This window comes from Henckelia pumila, chromosome 1, assembly GCF_033568475.1.
Source record: "Henckelia pumila isolate YLH828 chromosome 1, ASM3356847v2, whole genome shotgun sequence".
Lineage (NCBI taxonomy): Eukaryota > Viridiplantae > Streptophyta > Magnoliopsida > Lamiales > Gesneriaceae > Henckelia > Henckelia pumila.
The window spans coordinates 147,860,169-147,886,570 of record NC_133120.1 but is presented as its reverse complement, the minus strand read 5'-3'; the positions used below and the strand labels follow the sequence as shown (position 1 = coordinate 147,886,570).

General features: G+C 37.0%; 1 protein-coding gene across 1 annotated transcript; it reads right to left on the bottom strand.

The window, feature by feature from the left end:
- Window positions 1-1,004: 1,004 nt before the first annotated feature.
- Window positions 1,005-3,831, bottom strand: LOC140874187 (cation/H(+) antiporter 24-like). Its single transcript, XM_073277468.1, has 3 exons — window positions 3,554-3,831; window positions 2,226-3,230; window positions 1,005-2,153 (listed from the first exon to the last, which is right to left on the bottom strand). The coding sequence occupies exons 1-3, from the start codon at window positions 3,779-3,781 to the stop codon at window positions 1,005-1,007; spliced, it is 2,382 nt and encodes a 793-aa protein (XP_073133569.1). The 5' UTR covers window positions 3,782-3,831.
- Window positions 3,832-26,402: the final 22,571 nt, after the last annotated feature.

Genomic DNA, 26,402 nt, shown 5'->3' with positions numbered 1-26,402 from the left:
GATATTTGTTAATTTCATTAATGCTAAATACCTTATTCAACATTACGATTTCAAGAAATCAAAATTTACTTTAGGTGTTATCGGTGGTAAATATTATTCTAATTGAATATTAATTTTTTAAAAATTATTATTAAATCATCCCGATAAATTAAAATTTCATAATTCACACGCAACGCGTGTGCCACACACATACTAATATTGATTAAAGTTGGCTTCAATTGAAAATTATTAGCAGTGATATTTATTTAATGTATGGCACGAGTAGAATTTGTGATTTGAGAATCTTGTACTGTAGTGTTGCATTATTGCCTATAGGCTTTGCCAGAATGAATAAGATAGACGTTCATTTCCTCCTTAAATTTCTTGTCTTGTTCTATGTATATTTCTTCTCTCGCTCAATATTCATATCAATTAAAACCTTCGAACGTTTGATCATAATTTTTTATTGAAATTCTTGCATACTATACTATGTATACTGGTACCCAACATAAACTAAACTAACATTTCGGTCACATTCTTCGTGCACACATGCTGATTACTATATTAAGCTGGAAAATCCCGATTGTTGAAATTAAATGGAATGAGAAGAAAGTGAAAACAGGTTTACCTGTAACAGATACTTCTTGCTGATATTCCGCTTTTAGCTGGTATATATAGAACAACTTACTTGATATTATATTAAAGTTAAAAATCGAGATTTTTTTTCTCCATATTTTACATGCATATAATATATATAAATTCAATAATTTGTATAATAATAAATAAAAACATACTTATAAATTTAATGTATTTGTAAATAATCCAAATATTTGTCACAATAACTATCGTCTTAATTATTTCACGTTTTTGATAAAATAAAATATGATAAACTGAACATGCAAATTTTCATGTTAAATTTAATTAGGCAGATATGTTAAAAATGATTAATATAAGGTTGTAACCGATTCCATGGAATAATAACAATTTACAATCTATTTCTCTCAAGTCATTTATGATACAATGCTCTATTGAATACACAATCTTCCTAGTAAGCTACTTGAGGCCTTCTCCTCCTCCCTCAAAATCTGCTGTTGTATCACTAAAACAGAAGCTGTGCTACCAAAATCTTCTGATGCAACATACTCTCCTATTACTCCAAGCTCATTGCTCTCACCCCAACTCGACAATCCTCGCAAAATCACGGGGTTCACCCCGTGTTTCCTCCCCACGATCCAAAGATCGAAAATATCCTTATTCAATGCCTGAATAGCAGCAATGGTTTCTTCCCCATTGTTCACCACAACCTCCCGATAAACGACCCGGCTATTCCCTTCATTCTTCACCCAAAACCATGTCACCAACCCATCATCGAGCTTTTTCTCCATGTCGTCATCTCCCATATTTTCATGTGAAAGAAACCGAATGACAGTGAGGAATATCTCCTGATTTGTAGCCATGTGATCCGCATAAGCCAAGGCCTCTCTAGCGTCTGCTCCTCCCAAGAAAAGAACGATAATACGATGCAGGCTCGTGAAAACACCGTTTACTATGTTCTCGTATGGACCCTTGTCCAAGAGGATACCAACCGAGCATGGAGCCTGTGTCAACACTTTACAGTTCATGGATTGGGAGCATTTCCTGGTCGTCGCATCAAGATCATGTAGTGCCTGTCTGTGGAGTGGCAGTATGATTAAACAAGCTTTCTTGGACAGAGCTAGGCCACAAATATCTTGGTACATACATCTTATTGGGGCAATAATCGTGTAAGAATGTATTTTTATGTATTCATTAGCCTCTTGGGAAATCTTCAAAGCATTATGAATAGAATTGTATTGAGCAGAAGAAGCAATAGGTTCAGTATTTTCATGATCGATAAACATAGGGTGGGAACGGCCAACAAGCTCAACTAGGCACAAGGCGTAAACCGAGAACGGACTGCTGACATTTGGGTTTGAAACTTCAAGAATTTTCACTAGTCCAGGCAAACTTTCTCCACTATGAATACAAACCACAACATGAAGTTCTGTATTGGGGGAAGTGTGTTGAATATTTCTTCTGGTATTCAACATATAAGGCCTTGTTGGGTCGTAGAGTATGCTGATTAAAGGGGTGAATATAGAAGTCACAGATAAGGATAATAACACCATAATTGTAAACTCTGACTGATCTATCATCTGCATTCAAGGAAAGAACAATTATATTATATACTCACACATATAAAGGGAATCCGAAAACTAGAAACTTACCTTAAAACTCATCCAGTGTAAGAACAAGAGAAGTTCCATTTCACCTCTGAGACTCGATATCAGGCTAAGGGTGAGACTGTCTCTGATTGTCATGTCAAAAAAACGAGATGTGACAAGAGTAGAGACCGTTTTGATTATGTATCCGGCCAAAATCATCAAGAAAATCGGTTTCAAATGAAACCATTGGCCACTCAAACTGAACACGTCTGTGACCATTCCAACATACATGAATGAAAAAGGCATCAGAAGCTCAATTACTATTGTTTCGCTCTTCTCCACAAGAGTAGCTCCCAATGGCGGCCCATCCGGGATGGCCAAACCGAGCCAAAATGGCCCATTTGCTATTGCTAAACCGAACATATCAGTGATGAATCCTACAACCATTACACCTAATAAGATCATAACTACATAAAACTGATCCACTTGCTTCCCTTCAGGTGTAGTTCGAATAATCCATATCATAGCTTGCCTAAAACCGCCAATAAGTGATGCACCAACCACTACCAAAGAAATCATGTACCATAGAGCCGAAATAGCCCTGTACTCGGCTTGCTTTGATGCCTCGAATATAAGTACACCATTCATGCCTATTACATCACTTAAAATTGCAGTTGATAAGGCCATCCTCCCGATCTCCGAGCCAAGGAGATTGAGCTCTCTAACAATAGGATATAAAACAGGAAACGATGTCATGGCCAGAGAGGTAGATATCCCCCAAATGGATGACCCTTTTGCCATTTCTTTCTTGAATGATTTTCTTTCAAGAACTGCTATAGTTGCACTACAAGATAACGGTACAAGGACTCCAATCACTGCAATATACCAGTGTTTTTTGCTTAGTCTCCTTATCTGTGTAACATCCATTTTCACTCCAGATAAAAATAGAAAGTACATGAATCCTATGACTCCAATATTTTGAAGCACAAACTCTGCAGTATCAGGAAACATGTAAGCATGAAACTTCTCGCTCCGGCTTAGCAATGAAGGTCCAAGAACAATGCCACCCTATATCAAAAACAATATATATCTCACAAATTCAAAGAAAGAGGGAATAAAATGGATAATTCTTGTTATGCTCTTTCAACAGAAGACGCCCACATAAAAAAATTCGCATCTTCTTGGTATTGTTAAAGCAGGGTGCCCAACAACCAAACTTAAAAACTTAATGTTGCACATGGCATTAATTAGTTTTATATTAACATTTATTATACATGACCAAACAAACCACTACTTTATACGAATTGGAAGCAAACCGATAAAACTCCAATTTCAAGAAAGCGCTAAAAGAAATATGATATCTTGGACAATAGAGGCAGAAAAGCACTTACAAGAATCTTGGCAACAATCTTAGGCTGCCTAAAGGGCTTGAGGAGAAAAAAAATAACCCGAGATAAGATAATGAAGGTTGAAACCTCTAACATCAAAAGAGGGAAGGAGTAATTCAATGGATTTTCCCCATAAAAGATACCAAAAGGATGATTCTTACGTTTCTCCTGACATATAACAAGACCTTTGTGGATCAGTGCCGGGGGTTCGACAAAGGCGACTTTTACCATTTCCAGAGAAGATCAGTTCAGGGTTTGTTGTTTTGATACAAAGTCATTTGCAGAAGAAACATCAAAGAAGGCAGCCATGGATGCATATTGCTTAAGTTATGAATAGACGTGGATGTCTTGGACAAGCGGAATAGTAGTTAATATTTTAGAGTTGGTTAAAAGATTTCTTCTTTTTTTTTAAAAAAAAGGTTTCTTCTTTAAATATGTGGTGTGTGTGTGTCAGTATGTGTTTATGTAGGGTGATGTAAGCATCGTTTGGTTTGAATGATAAGATAAGTAATCTATGGATAAGTGATATAATGTAAATTATAAATAAATAAAAAAAATTATTTAATACATTATTTGATGGATATATTATAATTTATTTGATTTAATTGATGTAAAATTATTAATTAAGAAATAGATAAATAATATGATGAAAATAAGACAAAATTGATTAGGATAAGTTATACATAGATTAATAATACATCAAACCAAACAATGCCGTATTTTTTCCAAATCAAGTGGAGGAATAATTTTGTAATTTCATGTGTAGTGTGTAACCCAATGTGTAACTCAATGTGTACATGTAGCATTTCCCGTTTATGTATTGGTTGTTGACACATCTTGTACGAATTTAAATAAACCAGTAAAAATAGACAAAATGCACCTAAAATCACTTATTTTATGATCAAATAATTATATAAATGAATTAAAGATAATACTAATAATAAAATATACCATCTAATTTTAAAAAAAATATTGACTCATAAATCTATATATATAACTTAAAAACATGAATATATCATAAGTAAAAAATAAGATACCTTAAAAAAATATTTAGCAAATTGAGTACAAAATTATATATAGATGGAGTATAAAGTGGTGAAAAAGATGCTCAAAACATTGACTCAAAATATTAAATGACCAAAAACAATAAGAAATCAAAACATATGATATAATTGCAATAATTATTATTTAAATAAAATAATATATGAAATATTGTTAAGTTGTTAAGTTGTTAAGTTGCTAAGTTTTTTTTTTTCATACTAATTCATTACTTTATGATCTTTTATTTGAAATATTCAAAAATTTTAATATATATAATCCTTTTGTAATTATTTATTAAATTATAATATGATCCATTTAACATAGAAATATAACAATTAAAATAAAACTTCATAAAATATTTTTTTTTAAAAAAACTTAAATACTATGATTATCACCTCATCGTTTTCTATAAAAATTATTTTAATTTTTAAACACTTAAATAATATTTAATTTGTTGACTATTAATTTATCGATCAATCCATTTATTTGCACTAAAACTTTCAATATTATATCAAATTAAATTTTCATTATAAATGTTATATTTTTATAATAGTTAAAAAATAATTTTAAAAAAAATTATCAATAAATCCAATATATTAATAATATGATAATAACCTTCTTCTACAAAAGATTTTGATGACAAATTAATGATAAATTAACAAATATCACTAAACTAGATTAATAATAATAATAATAATAATAATAATAATAATAATATTTTATTATTATTATTATCTTTGTAAAATAAATAAATGATTTTCAATATAAAGTAATGAATTAATAAAAAAATACTAAATCCACTCACTTTTATTATTATTTATTAATTTAAATTAGTCTCTTATATTTTATATTAATTAATAGTTTATATCATCATCTAATCATCTTAAATAAAAATTTTCTTAAATATTATTATATATAAAAAGATAATTTCACTAAGTATTATTTCATATTAATTAATAATTTAATTCTCATCCTAAATTTATCATATTTAATTAGGTTTTTGTTTTCTTCTCTTTCACCAACTAAAAACTAAACATATCAAGTATAATGAAAGATAATTTATAACACTTTTTAATTATAAATTTTTCACTAATTATTTAACAAAATAGTATTTTATTCAAAAGTACAAAATATCAAAAAAAATCAAAAAAAATTAATCTCCTCTCCAAAATATTTTTTAATTAATAATAATGATGTTAATTAAATCTTAAAAAATTGGTTTAGTATACATAATAATTTAAAAATATCAAAGTATTCTAATTTACTATGTTTTTATTAATATTTTATTTTTGTATCAATTCATATATAATTCTTTTTTCGAAATGATCAACCAAATGCATGATATTTTATTTATATTAGAGGGTATATTTCATAAGTAATTATTAATAATCATTGATTTATAAGCTATACGATAATAAATTTACATAACTGTTAGGATCGAAAATGTCTTTCATAGTTATATGGAGTTCAGATGGGTTAGTAAATGAACTCTTGTCTTTCTCGTGTGTCTATGTTAATCAATCAGTGCGAAAGAGATTGACTAACAGATCGAACACAGATCAAATGACTTGGTTGAATTCGTGAGGTATGTTGTGAAAATTTACTCGCAAGCGTACGAGTGTCAAGTTTTAATATAGTGAAAGAGAGAGTGTCGATCCCACAGGGAGTAAAATGAAAATATTCAATACTTGTAATTAAAATAGTCTTAATTTTATCTAAAAAATCAAACTTCGAGAATTTTGCAGAAGAAATAAAGTAAATAATGAGGAATTATCAAACTCACACACACACAAATTTCGAGGAATTATCAATCAGAGAAAAATAGTCCAGAGGTTTTGATTTCACTTGGTCTCGACAATATTCAATCCTAATTAATCTATTTTATGAATTTTCTTCGATTAATAACCAAGAACACTTAGATTATTCTATTCCCCACTCCCGAGCAACAAATAGAGTGTATCAACTATAATTCGATTTCAATATCCCTATTAAAAATCTAGATGTAGTGATATGTGTAAAATGATGTTCCTTAAAGGTTCTATTAAAGCTATATACTTTCCCGAGCTATATAAACAATTAACAGTATAGTTCCTATTGATTCTACTCAAAATCCCCTCTCCCGAGCAATGATTCTAAGTAAATATAACAACTCAATTTATGGCCAGTAAATTAAGAAGACATTCAATTCTAGAAACACAATTAATCTATAAAAATTCAATTTATTAAAATCAAAGATTCATGAATATGTCTCAACCAAGCTACGTCAACCTCTAAACTAGAAAAGTTTAGTTCATGCTCAAATTCAATAAAAACCAAATCATGTTTAATATCTCAAACATAATTCAACAATAAAAAGAAAATAAAAAGAAGAAACAAAGTCGTAGTCTTTCTTCCGTGTCCGGTCGAAAAGTCTTCGTCTTCGTTCCAAGCAATCTTCAATTCTTCAACTCCAAAAACTCACAAAAGTGCTCTCTAGAATATTGTGTGTATTGGCGGCTGATAGATAGTTTAATGACTCAGAAAAATCCCTTAAATATGACCTAACAATCGTCCAAAATAATACCAAAGATATCCCCAATTTTTCTATAAACAGTCGGACTCTTTATTTCCTAACAGCGCGGGCACCCCATCAGTTGGCGCGGGCGCGCTCTCAGCTCGAATTTAACATTTTTCTTCTCTGTTCCAACTCTTGAATCTTCCTTTAAACTTTCATCTTTTAGGCTTATTTCCACTTGAACACATCAAAGTCCAAAACATCCTACAAACACAAAAGCAACAACAATTTCACGCAATATCTACCAATAAATTCCAAAAGTCAAGTAAAACCATATACAAATTAAGTGCACAAAATGCACTTATCAAATTCCCCCAAACTTGAACTTTTGTTCGTCTCGAGCGAAACTAACACAAACTCCACTCAATTGCAAGAACAATAACCATCAAGAATGACTATGGATTAATGACCTCAGTATGGAATTCCAAAACAATTTAAATCCAATCATATTTATCCTACTAACACTTGAAAAATAAGTTAGCCAGAAAAATAATTCAACCTCATAAACTCATAAACTCCACAACTCACGTTTCAAAATACTCTTCTCTTAACTCAATTCAAACATTCACAAATCATGAGGACTTTCATGGTAGAACAGGATCAAATTCAAAGATATATCATCACAACCACACTCAATTGGTTTAATTCAAAGAACGTAGTGTGTGCGTGTTTTGATCAAGAATTCATAATCATTAAAGTTTCAATCAACAGTCCATATGCTAAATTCTCGCAACCCCTCTCCACTAGTATATTGGGAAACTGTGACTCGGTCAATAGGACTTAATAAGCTTATAATGCAAGTGTAGTAACCCGGAACCCATTTTAAGATAATAATATGTTAAACATGATTAAGGGTTGGTAATTGATCTATTTCGGAGTGTTATTGGACTTCGGAAGAGGAATTTGGGCTTTTGACTTTGGGCCAGATCGGAAGCTCCGATCCCAGTTCGGAAGCTCCGATCCTGACCACTTCGGAAGCAGATCGGATGCACGGAGATCGGACGTTCCGATCAGGAACGGAAGTTCCGATCTCAGCCAGCCAGCAATGCTCGATGACTCAACTATGAGTTTTGACAAGTGTTGATCGGGGGTTCGATCGGAAGTTCCGATCCCGGAACGGTGGTTCCGATCCCGACGTGTCGGACATGCACAGAATGAGCTGGAATCGGAAGCTCCGATCCCGAGATCGGTGGTTCCGATCGTTGCCGATATTTTGGCTATAAATAGGGCTCATTTGCTTCAGTTTTGAAATACGAATTCCCGCGTTTCCTTCTTCAGTTATATAGTGTGAGATATACACTTGAGGGCCCTATCGATTATAATAGAGGTTCTGGAATAACCAAGGTGTGGTTATAGTCATCCGGGACTAGCGACTCCAAAGGGCTAACTACGGACGAAGGTATGGTCCGGGAATCTATTTAAGTTTTGGGAGTACTTATTAGCTTAGTTAAGGCTTATAGAATTTATGTAGTGATACGGTGAACTTTTGAATATAGGCTTGGAACCTAGGATCTATTATACTTGAACTAGCCTAGAGGTACGTACACATTGACTGAGATTGCCAGCGAGTATACATGTTTATATGTTGCATTTATTTGGCATTATTATATGGCATGATGTATGATTTACCGTTTTCTATACTCATATGTCATGTGCATATACACGTTGAGCCTATTCCTTGTTATACCTGATTATAGAGCCGCTCAGCTCTATACTCGTTAGTCTGTCACTGAGAGTACCGCGACGGCGGGGGCATTTATGTATGTCTACTCTGGTGTACTAGACGAGTGTGGTTGCACCCAGAGGTTGATCCGTGCGGTGGCAGCACTCATATGGCGTCGGTTCTGAGCATGACTTTTCAGATGACCCTGTACCAGTCATCATGTTGCATGCATTATATACATATGTTTACTCATGTCTATGTACTGGGCGTAGCGCTCACGTCCTAGTTGTTATCTTGGACACCCTATTCTATGGGGCAGGTCGCAGGATGGACGGAGCTGGTAGTTCAAGGCAGGACTAGGGAGCAGGAGCTTTGGAAGTTTTTATACAGCACGAATTATTAGCTGTATAATGTTTACTCTTAAGAATTTCGATATGGTTGTATCACTACAGATTTAAGCCTGGATTATATTACTAAGCTGATATGTAAATTATGGATTATGTTTCCGCACGTTTTTACTCTGTTAAGTATTTTGCTGTATTAAGTTTAATGCATGCTATTAGTTGCCAGTTAGTAGGTGATTCCATGCAGGGTCACTACATTTTTGGTATCAGAGCATGCTTAGATTTTGGGATTAGTACTTGGGATTTAGTTTAGTCTTGAGTAAATTTTTGCGCATTTGGGATTTTAATGTGCAATTCTTTTCAGGATATGGCTGACGAGAGTCACGGTAGTGTTGGCCAGGGAGGTGGTCATCATCATCGTCGCCATCATCATCAGGATGATCAACATCGTCCTCATGAGGGTCGACGTCGCTATACTATTAATAAGTTTATGCAGGTAGGACCGAAACCCTTAGTGGGAGGCGAGAATCCTGAACAAGCTAGAAGCTGGATGTCTAAACTTGAGAGCACGTTCCGAGCTTTTGAGTGTACTGAGGAGCAGAAACTGGAAGTTCTAGAATTTGTTCTAGAGGATAGAGCACGTTTTTGGTGGGATGCCAAGGTTGCTCAGGCACGTACTGAGAGAGGACAGGTGACTTGGAGGGATTTCTGTCGGGAGTTTCAGAAATTATATTTTCCTCCGGCTGTTCGCCAAGCACGATCTATGGAGTTGCTTACTTTGAGGCAAGGATCAATGACTATTGATCAGTATCAACAGCGATTTCTTGATCTGCTACCTTTCAGTCCTCATATCAATGAGAGTGATGCGTCGAAATATGATATCTTTTTGCAAGGACTGAACCAAGATATCTACTCTCAGGTTGTCGTCTGTGATGACCCGGTGTCTTATGAGACTTTGGTGAACCGTTGCCGTCTTGTGGAGACTAGCAACAGGCGTGCACAGTTGATGATGCCAGCACAGCCTAGTGGATCTTTTGAGCCTCGAGCTCAATCTGTTGTGCCATCTGTACCTACGTCTTCTTCTACTCCTACTACTGAAGGGGATCGGTTAACTCGTGCCCGGAAACGCAGCGGAAATATAAAATTTTTAATAAAATAAAACCAAGCACTTGTGTAGTATTCAAAAGTTAAACAACCATAGGGTGTTTAGAATTTTACCTATCAATCTCAAAGATTGATTTATGGCTCCAACCAAGTTGATAAACAACTAGGCTCTTGAAAAATGGTAGACTCAATCTACAAGCTTCCAAGAGCACTCCTTGCTCAAAATGGATTCAACTCTTCGAGCCTCCGAATTAGGTCCACGACTAGACGATTTAAATCCTCTCTAAATATGCACTAGAATATTTAGAGGATTTTTCATTGAGATATCATTTTAATTCTTCCTCAAAATGAAAGAAAAATTGGAGAAAAATGCCAAGGAATGTTTCGGCCACTTTTATTAAAGTTGGAATGGAATTGTGTTTGTGTGTATATTATATTAATGGAGAGGAATTAATTAGATACAATTAAAACCATGCATAGAAAAATACATGACTTGCATGGAAAATTGCATCCAATCTTCCAACCCTTCAAATTCCATACACACACATATATATATTATATATATATATACACGCCTATATATATACATATATAAATATATATATTTAATTGTAATTTGAACTTAATTTTAATTAATTATTAAACCTAAACCCATTTAAGTTTAATCAATTAATTAAATTTAACTTGAACCCATTCAAGTCCACTAGTATCAATAATTATACAACACTATATTAAATTTGAGCTCTACTAGACTCAATAGTGTTTAATTAATTCAACACTTGAATTAATTTAATTATTTATACATTAAAATTCCTACTAGTGTTAAATTAATTCAACACTTGAATTAATTAACTAAGTTCAAAATAATAGTTTAGAAAATCACCATTTTCATAAACTAATTATTTTAAGTCAACTTTTAATCTTGGAACACATTCACAAATTAAAAGTTACTTATTCCATTCATTCTCCAATTAAGAAGTCAAACTTCCAATTTATTTTACTTATAAACTCCTTTATAAGTTGTTCAACACAATGAACTAATTTTAATCTCAACGGGATCTAGAAAGCTAGTACTTGTGTGACCCTCAATGGTTCACTGATACAACTAGCAGTGGGTTCACATCTCCATGTGATTCAGGATCAACAAGTCCCTTATATGAGCATACCCTAGATAGCTCCATTTTTATTAATCAACACATTGATAATAAGAACGTCAGAAAACTCAAGTCTGATAGTACCCAACCAGTCATGTAAACATCTAGCAGCATTGCTTACATGACTCCCTAGGTATCAAATGATAGTGCCTGCAAGAACCAATCAATTATGGTTAGCGTACAGTACGGTCCCTTCAACTCATATATCCCGACCGATTCGACAACCATTGGTTTATCGAGAGTTGTCATTGAATCGATAACTATGTGTCATGCCGTAGTTGCATCGAAAGTGTAATTCAAGAAACTCCTTTCTTAATTACCACTTACTCTGATCAGAGATTTCAAGCTACGTATGCATGATATAACATAGGATATCCATACCCGTAGGTAAGCGGTGAATCCCCGACTACAATGCATTGACTCCTATATGTTTCGTCACAACACCCAACATTGCCACCTGATGACCCCAGATGAGTCGGTAAACAAGTCAAAGTGAAGCACTAGCATATAGAGTCTCCATGTTGTCCCGGGTTATAGGACTAATGGTGTACAACCATAAACTAGGACTTATCCACTCGATAAGTGAGAACCACTTGGAAAATCCTTTAGGGAGGGTTGTTCAGTGCACTCTACAAGGAGCACCTATTTGCATGCTTGGACATCTCCATGTCCCCTACCAATGAAACATGGTACTCACATCGCAAATACTAGTCTCAAGCTCGAGCGGCCTTTATCCTTCTTTATGGCGGCTGAATCGACTAGGAACAGTTTAGAATATACAGTATTCCAAATATGAGTTTCATGATAGTCATCACATGACCATCTCATATTCTTTCTACTATTTTTATATTCAAGGGCTTTATCTATGCAGCTTGCATGGGTATAAAGATAAAGATGTGCCAAATAAAATAATGTCAAATATTATTAAAACAAAGATTGTCATACAAGAGTTCTCTCAAGGACCATCGGCCAACACATTGGCTCGACGGGCACCTACTCTAACAATCTCCCACTTGCACTAGAGCCAACTACCCATATTCTTCAAACCCATTGATTCGCGATGCTTTTCGAACAATGGTCCTGGTAAAGGCTTAGTTAGTGGATCAGCAACATTATCTGCGGAGGCGACTCTGTCTAACAAGACATCTCCTCGTTCCACAATTTCCCGGATGATGTGATATTTTCTCAGTACATGTTTGGATTTCTGATGAGACCTTGGTTCTTTTGCCTGAGCAACTGCACCAGTGTTGTCGCAGTACACCGGGACTGGATCAACTCCATTAGGAATAACACCCAACTCTTGGACGAAATTCCTAATCCAAACAGCTTCCTTTGCAGCATCGGATGCAGCAATATATTCTGCCTCAGTGGTTGAATCCGCAGTGCTATTTTTCTTGGAACTCTTCCAACAAACAGCAGCACCATTGAGCATGAATATAAAACCGGAAGTTGACTTCGAATCATCAACATCGCTTTGGAAGCTAGAGTCGGTATAGCCTTCCAATTTTAGTTCTCCACCCCCATAAACCGAGAACATATTCTTAGTCTTTCTCAAATACTTGAGAATGTCTTTCACAGCTTTCCAGTGTGGAAGACCAGGGTTCGATTGATATCTACTTGTAACACTAAGTGCAAAGGCCACGTCAGGACGTGTAGATATCATCGCATACATGATACTACCAATTGCAGATGCATATGGAATGCGTGTCATCGTCTCTATCTCTGCATCATTTTTGGGAGACATGGACTTGGATAGAGACACGCCATGACACATTGGTAGATGTCCTCTCTTGGACTCATCCATCGAGAACCTCTTAACGATGGTATCAATGTATGTGGACTGGGTGAGACCAAGCAATCTTTTCGATCTATTCCGATAGATTTGTATTCCCAATACAAAAGATGCTTCACCCAAGTCCTTCATCGAGAACTTACTCGATAACCATACTTTAGTTGATTGCAACATTCCTACATCATTCCCAATGAGTAGAATGTCATCAACATAAAGTATTAGGAATGTCACAGCACTCCCACTGACCTTCTTATACACACATGGTTCCTCAGGATTCTTAGTAAACCCAAACTCTTTGATTGTACCATCAAATCTGAGGTTCCAGCTCCTAGATGCCTGTTTGAGACCATAGATAGATCTCTGAAGTTTGCATACTTTATGCTCACTTCCAATAGATTTGAACCCTTCAGGTTGAGACATGTAAATTTCTTCCTTAATATCCCCATTAAGAAAAGCTGTCTTCACATCCATTTGCCATATTTCATAGTCATACCATGCGGCAATGGCAAGCAATATCCTTATGGACTTGAACATTGCGACTGGAGAAAAAGTTTCTTCAAAGTCAACTCCTTGCCTTTGAGTATAACCTTTTGCCACCAATCGAGCCTTGAAGGTCAGAACCTTCCCATCCGTCCCAAGCTTCCTCTTGTAAATCCATTTACACCCTATAGGAACAATTCCTTCAGGTGGATCCACAAGATTCCACACTTGGTTCGAATACATGGAATTCATCTCAGATTCCATAGCTTCAAGCCACTTGGATGAATCGGCATCAGACAATGCTTCCTTGAAGGTCCTTGGATCACATCCATGGTCAGGCTCATCTTGGCCCTCTTCAAGAAGCAGACCATACCTCATAGGTGGTCTTGAGATCCTCTCGGATCTTCTAGGAGCTAGTGTCTCCTCTCTTGGCTGTTCGGGTGTGGGTTCCATAATCGTGGGTGTTTCTCGAACTTCTTCGAGTTCTATCATCTCCCATTTTCTATCCAACAGAAATTCCTTCTCCAAGAAGGTTGCATTCCTAGAAACAAACACCTTTGTTTCTTTGGGATGATAGAAATAATATCCAACCGAATTCCTTGGATATCCCACGAAGTAGCATAAAATGGATCGAGCATCCAATTTATCTCCCACTATCTGCTTCACATAAGCAGGGCATCCCCATATTCTTAGATAAGAATACTTTGGAGATTTTCCCATCCATATCTCATATGGTGTCTTATCAACTGCCTTTGAATGGACATTGTTCAACAACAGTGCCGCTGTCTCAAGTGCATATCCCCAAAAGGATGGCGGCAACTCCGTGAACCCCATCATAGACCGAACCATGTCCATCAAAGTTCGATTACGACGTTCTGAAACACCATTCAACTGAGGTGTACCAGGAGGAGTCCACTGTGAGAGAATCCCATTCTCCCTAAGATACTCTTGGAATTCAGTACTCAAGTATTCACCACCTCGATCCGATCGAAGTGCCTTGATGCTTTGTCCCAATTGTTTTTCTACTTCATTTCTGAATTCTTTGAACTTTTCAAAAGCTTCAGATTTGTATTTCATCAAATACACATACCCATACCTAGAGAAGTCATCGGTAAAGGTAATGAAGTAAGAATGTCCGTGCTTAGTGGTGATGCTAAGTGGACCACACACATCTGTATGGATCAAATCCAACAGTCCCTTGGCTCGCTCCACATGGCCCTTAAAGGGAATTTTGGTCATCTTTCCTTTTAGACAGGGTTCACAAGTAGTAAGAGAATTAATATCAGACATATCAAACATGCCTTCTTCCACTAGCTTGTTCATCCTTTTAAAAGATATATGACCTAATCGAGCATGCCATAAGTGTGCTGGATTTAGAGTATCTTGTTTTCTTTTGGATGTTGTTGATATCTCTTGGACATTATACATAGGAATATCTTTTAATTTTAAATTATAGAGATCATTTTCCAATTGTCCTGTACCAATTAAACATTCATTCTTGTAAATATTGCAAACACCTTTGCCAAATAAACAAGAATATCCATCTTTATCAAGCATAGAAATGGAAACAATGTTTTTCACCAAATCTGGTACAAACAAAACATCTCTCAAACATAATTTAAAATCATTGTCCAACAATAAGTAAACATCTCCAATAGCTTTGGCTGCAACTCTTGTCCCATTGCCCATCCTCAAGAAGGTCTCACCATCTCTGAGTCTCCTACTTCTTGCCATCACCTGCAAATCATTACAGAGATGTGAGCCACAGCCGGTATCCAATACCCAAGAAGAAGAGTTAAGTGAAATGTTTACTTCAATGTAGAACATACCTTTTCCAGAACCATTCTGGTCAAGATATTCCTTGCAATTTCGCTTCCAATGTCCAGGTTTCTTACAGTGATGACAGACGTCATTAGTCTTGTTAGCCTTAACTGGTGTGGCTACCACAACGGGACTCGGAGTTTGCCTCTTCAAGGGCACGTTCTTTTTGGGAGCATGGAAGGAACGCTTCTTTCCCTTCCCATGTGGTCTATTCTTTGAACCAGATGAAGATCCCACATAAAGAACCGGCTTCTCTTTCTTGATTGTGGATTCAAACGTAACAAGCATGTTAACCAACTCCTCAAGGGTTGGATCTAACCTGTTCATGTTGAAATTCACCACAAAAGGATCAAATGAGCTAGGCAGTGACAAGAGCAACACGTCTGTGGTCAACTCAGTTGGTAGCACAAGATCCATGCTAACGAGTTTCTCCACGAGCCCAATCAACTTCAGGCCATGCTCATGAACCGAAACCCCATCTCGCATGCGCAAAGTGATTAGCTCCTTGACAATCGCATGTCGAAGAGGGCGTGTTTGTTCACCAAAAAGTTCTTTGAGATGCAAATGAATGTCAGCAGCATGATTTGCACTCTCAAAACGTCGCTGAAGCTCATCATTCATAGAAGCCTGCATATAACACTTGGCTTTCAAGTCATGGTCACACCAATCCTTGTAAGTCTGTAGCTCCTCAGGGCTACAATCAGTCGGAGCCGTATCAGGGGGCGACTCATCAAGTGTGTATGCAATCTTTTCCGAGTTCAAGACGATTTTCAAATTTCTTAGCCAATCGAGGTAATTTGGACCGGTCAGTAAATGTTTGTCGAGTATTGCAGACAACGGATTGCGAATTGATGACATTGTCAAAACTTTGTACTGAAAAATAATAACAGATAAATGTCAATGACTTTTTAAAATATTTAATAAGATGTGAAGTATGGACTTTAACTTTATAAATATTTACTCCCACTGTTTTGACATTTTTACTACCCTCTAGTAAAAACGGAAAACTCCTTTCCTCAGTAGGTACATAAGGTCCAATTAGCCAATTACGATTCCGAATAATATCAGCCAATCATAATTTCTAAAAGGTAGTTTCCAATTGCATCTCCATGCAACCCTTACGTAAACTTTTGTCTCACGCTTGATTAGGACCCAATAATATGACGTCGTTCATCTTTACGTGTCAAGCCTTACCCATCGATATCGAACCTTAATGGACGGTCGCCATGAGTTCCCCCAATAATATGAGCCGAAGTCATGGGAGTTCCACGTAGTTCACATCACCATGTCAATGGATGTCACAGCTTTCCGGCATTCAAGCCCCCAATAATATGAGCCGAGCATTGAATACGGGTAGCGTTCATGCATCCATTGTCGATGGAAGACATGGAAATTATAAACAAATTTATAATTCCCCTTTTCGGGCTTGATATAAATTTTGAATCTTATTCAAAATGAGGGTTTTTAATTTTGAAAAGGTCTCATCATTAATTTTAAAGATCGCCATGTTTGATCGTATGTTTGCCGGATTCATGCAACTTTGTTATTATAAAATAATAACGCACATACTAATTAATAAGGATGATTAATCGCCCCAATAACTATTTGGCCCATGTGAGCCAAACACAGGCCTAGGTCCAATTCCTAGGGAATGCATGGGATGCAAATGCAACAATTACATAAGCTTCCAATATTTACATGTCTTGAATCTTCATAATTCATCATGGCCCACCATCTTCCAATCTTGAACTTCCGCTATTAAATATTTTACATGAAAATATCTATGGCAAATAGGGATACATCTCATGGGGTGGGAACGGGCCATAAACCAAGCCCACTTTGTAATTTGATAATAATTACAACCATTCAACACAAAATATCCTAGCATACACCTAGCAAATTGGTATTGGGCTTTTAATCATCCTTCATGCATAATATCACATATCATACACCATCAATTAATTATCTCAATAATTAATTGATCAAATATTATATATCTTGGTCCAATCACTAACCACCACAATTATAAAATAAATTAACAAAATAAACAAACACCTTTGTTTACTTTCAAATTAATTTATTTATAATTGAATTTCTTGTAAATCACAATTTACTATAAATAATCAAAGTCACACTTTAACTATTTATTTTATGAGAAAAATCACATATTATAAAGTTTAAATTTTTTTTTCATAAAAATCAACAATGATATATTTAACAATTTAGGGCCTATGACACATGATATTCCAAAACACCTTTTGAAAAACTCAAGTCGTCATAGTCGTCACCGAAACTCCGTCGCCGGATTCCGGCCAAATTTTTTTTTTTTTATTTAAAAATATGGGGCAGCCCACGGCTGCCCCTAGTACACCTTCGGGCAGCCCAAGGGCTGCCCGAAAATAAAAAAAAATATTTTTTATAAAATTTTCCCTAAATGTTAAAATATTGATTTTCTCATGCGGTTAGAAATTGACCTCAACATAATATCCAACAAATACTACACAAAGGAGTAACCTAGGCTCTGATACCACTGAAGGGGATCGGTTAACTCGTGCCCGGAAACGCAGCGGAAATATAAAATTTTTAATAAAATAAAACCGAGCACTTGTGTAGTATTCAAAAGTTAAACAACCATAGGGTGTTTAGAATTTTACCTATCAATCTCAAAGATTGATTTATGGCTCCAACCAAGTTGATAAACAACTAGGCTCTTGAAAAATGGTAGACTCAATCTACAAGCTTCCAAGAGCACTCCTTGCTCAAAATGGATTCAACTCTTCGAGCCTCCGAATTAGGTCCACGACTAGACGATTTAAATCCTCTCTAAATATGCACTAGAATATTTAGAGGATTTTTCATTGAGATATCATTTTAATTCTTCCTCAAAATGAAAGAAAAATTGGAGAAAAATGCCAAGGAATGTTTCGGCCACTTTTATTAAAGTTGGAATGGAATTGTGTTTGTGTGTATATTATATTAATGGAGAGGAATTAATTAGATACAATTAAAACCATGCATAGAAAAATACATGACTTGCATGGAAAATTGCATCCAATCTTCCAACCCTTCAAATTCCATACACACACATATATATATTATATATATATATATACACATATATATACATATATAAATATATATATTTAATTGTAATTTGAACTTAATTTTAATTAATTATTAAACCTAAACCCATTTAAGTTTAATCAATTAATTAAATTTAACTTGAACCCATTCAAGTCCACTAGTATCAATAATTATACAACACTATATTAAATTTGAGCTCTACTAGACTCAATAGTGTTTAATTAATTCAACACTTGAATTAATTTAATTATTTATACATTAAAATTCCTACTAGTGTTAAATTAATTCAACACTTGAATTAATTAACTAAGTTCAAAATAATAGTTTAGAAAATCACCATTTTCATAAACTAATTATTTTAAGTCAACTTTTAATCTTGGAACACATTCACAAATTAAAAGTTACTTATTCCATTCATTCTCCAATTAAGAAGTCAAACTTCCAATTTATTTTACTTATAAACTCCTTTATAAGTTGTTCAACACAATGAACTAATTTTAATCTCAACGGGATCTAGAAAGCTAGTACTTGTGTGACCCTCAATGGTTCACTGATACAACTAGCAGTGGGTTCACATCTCCATGTGATTCAGGATCAACAAGTCCCTTATATGAGCATACCCTAGATAGCTCCATTTTTATTAATCAACACATTGATAATAAGAACGTCAGAAAACTCAAGTCTGATAGTACCCAACCAGTCATGTAAACATCTAGCAGCATTGCTTACATGACTCCCTAGGTATCAAATGATAGTGCCTGCAAGAACCAATCAATTATGGTTAGCGTACAGTACGGTCCCTTCAACTCATATATCCCGACCGATTCGACAACCATTGGTTTATCGAGAGTTGTCATTGAATCGATAACTATGTGTCATGCCGTAGTTGCATCGAAAGTGTAATTCAAGAAACTCCTTTCTTAATTACCACTTACTCTGATCAGAGATTTCAAGCTACGTATGCATGATATAACATAGGATATCCATACCCGTAGGTAAGCGGTGAATCCCCGACTACAATGCATTGACTCCTATATGTTTCGTCACAACACCCAACATTGCCACCTGATGACCCCAGATGAGTCGGTAAACAAGTCAAAGTGAAGCACTAGCATATAGAGTCTCCATGTTGTCCCGGGTTATAGGACTAATGGTGTACAACCATAAACTAGGACTTATCCACTCGATAAGTGAGAACCACTTGGAAAATCCTTTAGGGAGGGTTGTTCAGTGCACTCTACAAGGAGCACCTATTTGCATGCTTGGACATCTCCATGTCCCCTACCAATGAAACATGGTACTCACATCGCAAATACTAGTCTCAAGCTCGAGCGGCCTTTATCCTTCTTTATGGCGGCTGAATCGACTAGGAACAGTTTAGAATATACAGTATTCCAAATATGAGTTTCATGATAGTCATCACATGACCATCTCATATTCTTTCTACTATTTGTATATTCAAGGGCTTTATCTATGCAGCTTGCATGAGTATAAAGATAAAGATGTGCCAAATAAAATAATGTCAAATATTATTAAAACAAAGATTGTCATACAAGAGTTCTCTCAAGGACCATCGGCCAACACATTGGCTCGACGGGCACCTACTCTAACAACTACTTCATCTGGATCTCGTGGTTCACGAGGTATGTTCCGTTTTGGGAAGAAGAAGAAGAAGGAGGAGTTTTGTAGTCATTGTGGTGGGAAGCATCCTGCAGCTTCATGTCGGAGAGCTACTGGTGCTTGTTATATTTGCGGTCAGCAGGGACATCTGCGGAGAGATTGTCCTCAGCGCATGGGTTCTGCTGGTGGATCGGGATCCTAGGTTGGATCTCAGGCTTCTATTTTTCCACGTCAGCAGCCAGCACCACAGAGTTCTTCTGGTTATCGTCCCCAGACTCAAGGGCAGGTGTTTGCTCTGTCTCAGGAGCAGGCTACTGAGGGAAGCGATCGCATGTTGGCAGGTAACTTCTTGTTATGTGGTATTCCTGCACTTGTATTAATTGATACTGGAGCATCGCATTCCTTTATTTCTAGTCGCTTCGTTAAGAGACATAGATTACCTTATGTATCATTAGATATGGATTTAGTTGTATCTACTCCGTTGGAGCAAGAGATAGTAACTAAGCGTCTAGTGATGGGTTGCCTTCTGGAGTTTGAGGGTAATGTGTTATCGGCTAATTTGATGATATTAGCGATGACGGATTTTGATTGTATTTTGGGAATAGATATGCTGACTTTGTATCACGCTACTGTGGATTGTTATCAGCGTCTGGTACAGTTTCATCCTATTGAGGGTGATAGTTGGTACTTTTATGGTGAGGGTGCGCGACCTCCGATGCCACTTGTTTCGGCTCTGAAGGCATGTCATGTCTTGGAGTCAGGTGGGGAGGGCTACCTCATCTATGCAGTTGATATTTCCATGAGTAGTACGGGTATTGATCAGCTACCGGTTGTCAGCGAGTTTCCTGACGTATTCCCTGATGAGATTCCTGGTTTTCCTCCGATTCGAGAGGTTGAATTTGGTATTGATCTAGTACCAGGAACTACGCCTATATCCCGAGCACCTTATCGTCTGGCACCGTCAGAGATGAGGGAATTGAAACAGCAGTTACAGGATCTTCTTGATAAGGGATATATTCGTCCGAGTGTTTCTCCGTGGGGAGCACCTGTTTTGTTTGTCAAGAAGAAGGATGGATCGATGCGATTATGTATTGATTACAGGCAGTTGAATCGTGTCACCATCAAGAATAAGTATCCTTTGCCGCGAATTGATGATCTGTTTGATCAACTACAGGGTACTTCTGTTTATTCGAAGATAGATCTGAGATCTGGATACCATCAGATGCGGGTACGAGACTCAGATATATCTACGACTGCTTTCAGGACCAGATACGGGCATTATGAGTTTCTGGTGATGCCATTCGGTTTGACGAATGCACCGGCAGTCTTTATGAATCTGATGAATCAGATATTTCGAGATTATCTGGATAGATTTGTCATCGTCTTCATAGATGATATTCTTGTCTATTCTCATGACAAGGATGAGCATGCACAGCATTTGAGGATTATTCTACAGACGTTACGAGATAAGCAGCTATATGCGAAATTAAGCAAGTGTGAATTCTGGCTTGATCGGGTAGTATTTCTCGGTCATGTGATTTCTAATGAAGGGATATCTGTTGATCCTAGTAAGATAGAGGCAGTGCTGAACTGGTCTCGACCGACGACGGTTGCTGAGATTCATAGTTTCTTGGGTCTAGCGGGATATTACCGTCGGTTCATCGAGAATTTTTCACAGTTGGCAAGGCCTTTGACTCAGCTTACACGGAAAGATGTTGCCTTCATTTGGTCCTCGGATTGTGAGGAGTCATTTCACGAGCTGCGTAGACGTCTTACTACTGCACCTGTGCTAGCTCTACCTTCTGGATCAGGAGGTTATGTTGTCTATACTGATGCCTCTGGTCAGGGGTTAGGATGTGTTTTGACACAGCATGGACATGTTATTGCCTATGCTTCTCGACAGTTGAAGACGCATGAGAGTAATTATCCAGTGCATGATCTCGAGTTAGCCGCCATTGTATTTGCGCTCAAGATTTGGAGACATTATCTTTATGGCGAGAAATTTGAGATATTTACGGATCACAAGAGTTTGAAGTATTTATTCACTCAGGCAGAGTTGAATATGCGACAGAGACGCTGGATGGATCTCCTGAAGGATTATGATTGTGAAATCAAATATCATCCAGGTTCTGCTAATCTTACTGCTGATGCCTTAAGTCGGCAGGTGAGACTGTCTGCACTTCAGACTAATGAAATATCTCATATGATTCAAGAGTGCTGTTCATTGAGTTTTACGCTCAAGCACAAGAAAGGGAGGAATGGGATTCGTTTGTATACTATTCTATCTGAGCCAGCATTGTATTCTAGGATTAGAGATGCTCAGATATCTGATGTTAAGACTTAGCGATTGGCACGTCTAGCCAATGGAGTTAATACATCTGGATTCCATTTTCAGGCAGATGGTTTATTGTGCCTATCCAATAGAGTGGTTGTACCTAATGTTGCGGAGCTCAGGAATGATATTCTATCTCAAGCTCACAGGAGTCGATTATCAGTTCATCCTGGAAGTATGAAAATGTATAAGGACTTGCGAACTAGATTCTGGTGGAAGGGGATGAAGCGAAGTGTGTATCAATTTGTTTCGAGATGTTTGGTTTGTCAACAGGTCAAGGCTGAACATCGACGACCAGGTGGATTACTGCAGAATCTTGAGATTCCCGAATGGAAGTGGGAGCACGTAACTATGGATTTTGTTACCCACTTGCCTATGACTTCACGTCAGTGTGATGCTATCTGGGTTGTTGTTGACCGTTTGACGAAATCAGCACACTTTATTCCTTATAACCGGGAGTATTCTTATGATCGCATGGCACGCTTATATATCCAGGAGATTGTGCGATTACATGGGATTCCTGTGAGTATTGTCAGTGATAGAGATCCGCGATTTACTTCACGTTTTTGGGGTAGTTTTCAGCAGGCATTGGGTACCACTCTGAGTTTGAGCACGGCGTATCATTCGGAGACTGACGGGCAGTCAGAGCGCACTATTCGTACGCTGGAGGATATGCTACGTTATTCTGTCATGGACTTTGGTTTATCTTGGCAGGATCAGTTACCTTTGATTGAATTTGCCTACAATAACAGTTATCATCGTAGTATTGATATGGCACCTTTCGAGGCATTGTATGGTCGACGATGTCGTACTCCGTTATTCTGGGATGAAATCGGGGAACGGCAAGTCGAGGGTCCTGAATTGGTGCAGCAGATTGTAGACAAGGTAGATTTGATCAAGCATAGGATCAAAGTTGCTCAAGATAGACAAGCCAGTTATGCGAATATTCGCCGCAGGCCACTTCAGTTTGAGCTTGGTGAATATGTATTTCTCCGGGTATCACCTTTTAGAAAGGTGATGAGATTTGGTGTGAAAGGCAAGTTGTCTCCTCGTTACATTGGGCCTTTCCAGATACTGGAGAAGATCGGAGATGTTGCTTATCGTTTGGCTTTACCGCCATCTCTTTCCAGTATACACAATGTTTTTCATGTGTCGTTGCTTCGACAGTACATAGCTGATGAATCTCATGTGATTCAATCTACTGATATTCAGCTAGAGCCAGATCTGTCTTTTGTTGAACGACCAATCTGTATCCTAGACAGGAAGGAAAAAGTTCTTCGGAACAAGACTATACCACTTGTGATGGTACAGTGGCAGCGCAGAGGCGTTGAAGAAGCAACTTGGGAAACTGAGAGTCGTATGCGAGCAGAATATCCTGAGTTGTTTGCTTTGTATTTTTGATTACCATATCAGATGTAATTACCGTTGTTATAATAAGACATGGTTTGTTGTTTCATATTGTTATCTTGATTTATCTTTAGATGTTATTTCGCGGACGAAATATCTAAAGGTGGGGAGAATGTAGTAACCCGGAACCCATTTTAAGATAATAATATGTTAAACATGATTAAGGGTTGGTAATTGATCTATTTCGGAGTGTTATTGGACTTCGGAAGAGGAATTTGGGCTTTTGACTTTGGGCCAGATCGGAAGCTCCGATCCCAGTTCGGAAGCTCCGATCCTGACCACTTCGGAAGCAGATCGGATGCACGGAGATCGGACGTTCCGATCAGGAACGGAAGTTCCGATCTCAGCCAGCCAGCAATGCTCGATGACTCAACTATGAGTTTTGACAAGTGTTGATCGGGGGTTCGATCGGAAGTTCCGATCCCGGAACGGTGGTTCCGATCCCGACGTGTCGGACATGCACAGAATGAGCTGGAATCGGAAGCTCCGATCCCGAGATCGGTGGTTCCGATCGTTGCCGATATTTTGGCTATAAATAGGGCTCATTTGCTTCAGTTTTGAAATACGAATTCCCGCGTTTCCTTCTTCAGTTATATAGTGTGAGATATACACTTGAGGGCCCTATCGATTATAATAGAGGTTCTGGATTAACCAAGGTGTGGTTATAGTCATTCGGGACTAGCGACTCCAAAGGGCTAACTACGGACGAAGGTATGGTCCGGGAATCTATTTAAGTTTTGGGAGTACTTATTAGCTTAGTTAAGGCTTATAGAATTTATGTAGTGATACGGTGAACTTTTGAATATAGGCTTGGAACCTAGGATCTATTATACTTGAACTAGCCTAGAGGTACGTACACATTGACTGAGATTGCCAGCGAGTATACATGTTTATATGTTGCATTTATTTGGCATTATTATATGGCATGATGATTTACCGTTTTCTATACTCATATGTCATGTGCATATACACGTTGAGCCTATTGCTTGTTATACCTGATTATAGAGCCGCTCAGCTCTATACTCGTTAGTCTGTCACTGAGAGTACCGCGACGGCGGGGGCATTTATGTCTGTCTACTCTGGTGTACTAGACGAGTGTGGTTGCACCCAGAGGTTGATCCGTGCGGTGGCAGCACTCAGATGGCGCCGGTTCTGAGCATGACTTTTCAGATGACCCTGTACCAGTCATCATGTTGCATGCATTATATACATATGTTTACTCATGTCTATGTACTGGGCGTAGCGCTCACGTCCTAGTTGTTATCTTGGACACCCTATTCTATGGGGCAGGTCGCAGGATGGACGGAGCTGGTAGTTCAAGGCAGGACTAGGGAGCAGGAGCTTTGGAAGTTTTTATACAGCACGAATTATTAGCTGTATAATGTTTACTCTTAAGAATTTCGATATGGTTGTATCACTACAGATTTAAGCCTGGATTATATTACTAAGCTGATATGTAAATTATGGATTATGTTTCCGCACGTTTTTACTCTGTTAAGTATTTTGCTGTATTAAGTTTAATGCATGCTATTAGTTGCCAGTTAGTAGGTGATTCCATGCAGGGTCACTACAGCAAGGCCTGGCTCATGGCTACAAATGAAGGAAAAGAATTCAAATAAGGAGTAATTCACATTTATGCTCAAACTCTAATGTCAACTCCTTTTCATTCACAACTTCACACTTATTTCACTTCATTGATTTTTCAATTTTTTCACAACATCTTTCACAACTTTTCTTTTCACAACTTTTTCAACCACAAAATTTTCAACTCTTTTTCTTTTCTACTGCCTTCCTCATTTCCATTCATACACAACACCATTCCATATTCACAAATAAAAACTAGGAGTATATAACAATTTAGCATTCAAATTACTCCCTTAAAGGTAGGAAATAGTGTATAAGCTATTCAGGTAATTAATGTAGAACCTTGAAATAATGACGAATGGGGTTTAATCACACATTTACACGCATGCCATTCGATTTTCAATAAAGCTCAAATAAGGTACTAGGGATAACATATATAATAGGTAGCTTGAAAGGCTCAAACGAATTCAAAAAAATTGCCTAAATCATTCCTAATCACAGTTTTGCCCGTATTTCGCCTCGAGGGATGTCCGAACTAGTTCTAGACAAGTCTCAATTCACAATTAAATCATACAAATCTCAATCAGTGCAGAAAGGAATAATCATCAGCAGTAAACGATGATTTTCACAACAAATTTTAGAATTCTCGTACCTCTAAGTACTAATATTCGTGTAAGCTCAAATGGGCAACTAAGGATAAATTGATTCAATAAAATTCAAGCCCAAAACGTCCAAACAATGCCTCAATCATTTTTATGTTTGTCTGTCTCAAGATTCAGATTGAAGCAAAATCACAGAATATATAGGAGTTCAATTGTTCACTTGGTTCCGTTTATTTCAAAAAATTTTCAGCTAGGAAGGTAGTCATGGAC

Coding starts and splice junctions, on each gene's coding strand:
- LOC140874187 (XM_073277468.1), bottom strand. CDS start 3,781: ATGGTAAAAGTCGCCTTTGTCGAACCCCCGGCACTGATCCACAAAGGT. Junction 3,231..3,553: donor AGATTGTTGCCAAGATTCTT/GTAAGTGCTTTT, acceptor TTTTTGATATAG/GGTGGCATTGTTCTTGGACC. Junction 2,154..2,225: donor TACACTGGATGAGTTTTAAG/GTAAGTTTCTAG, acceptor CCTTGAATGCAG/ATGATAGATCAGTCAGAGTT.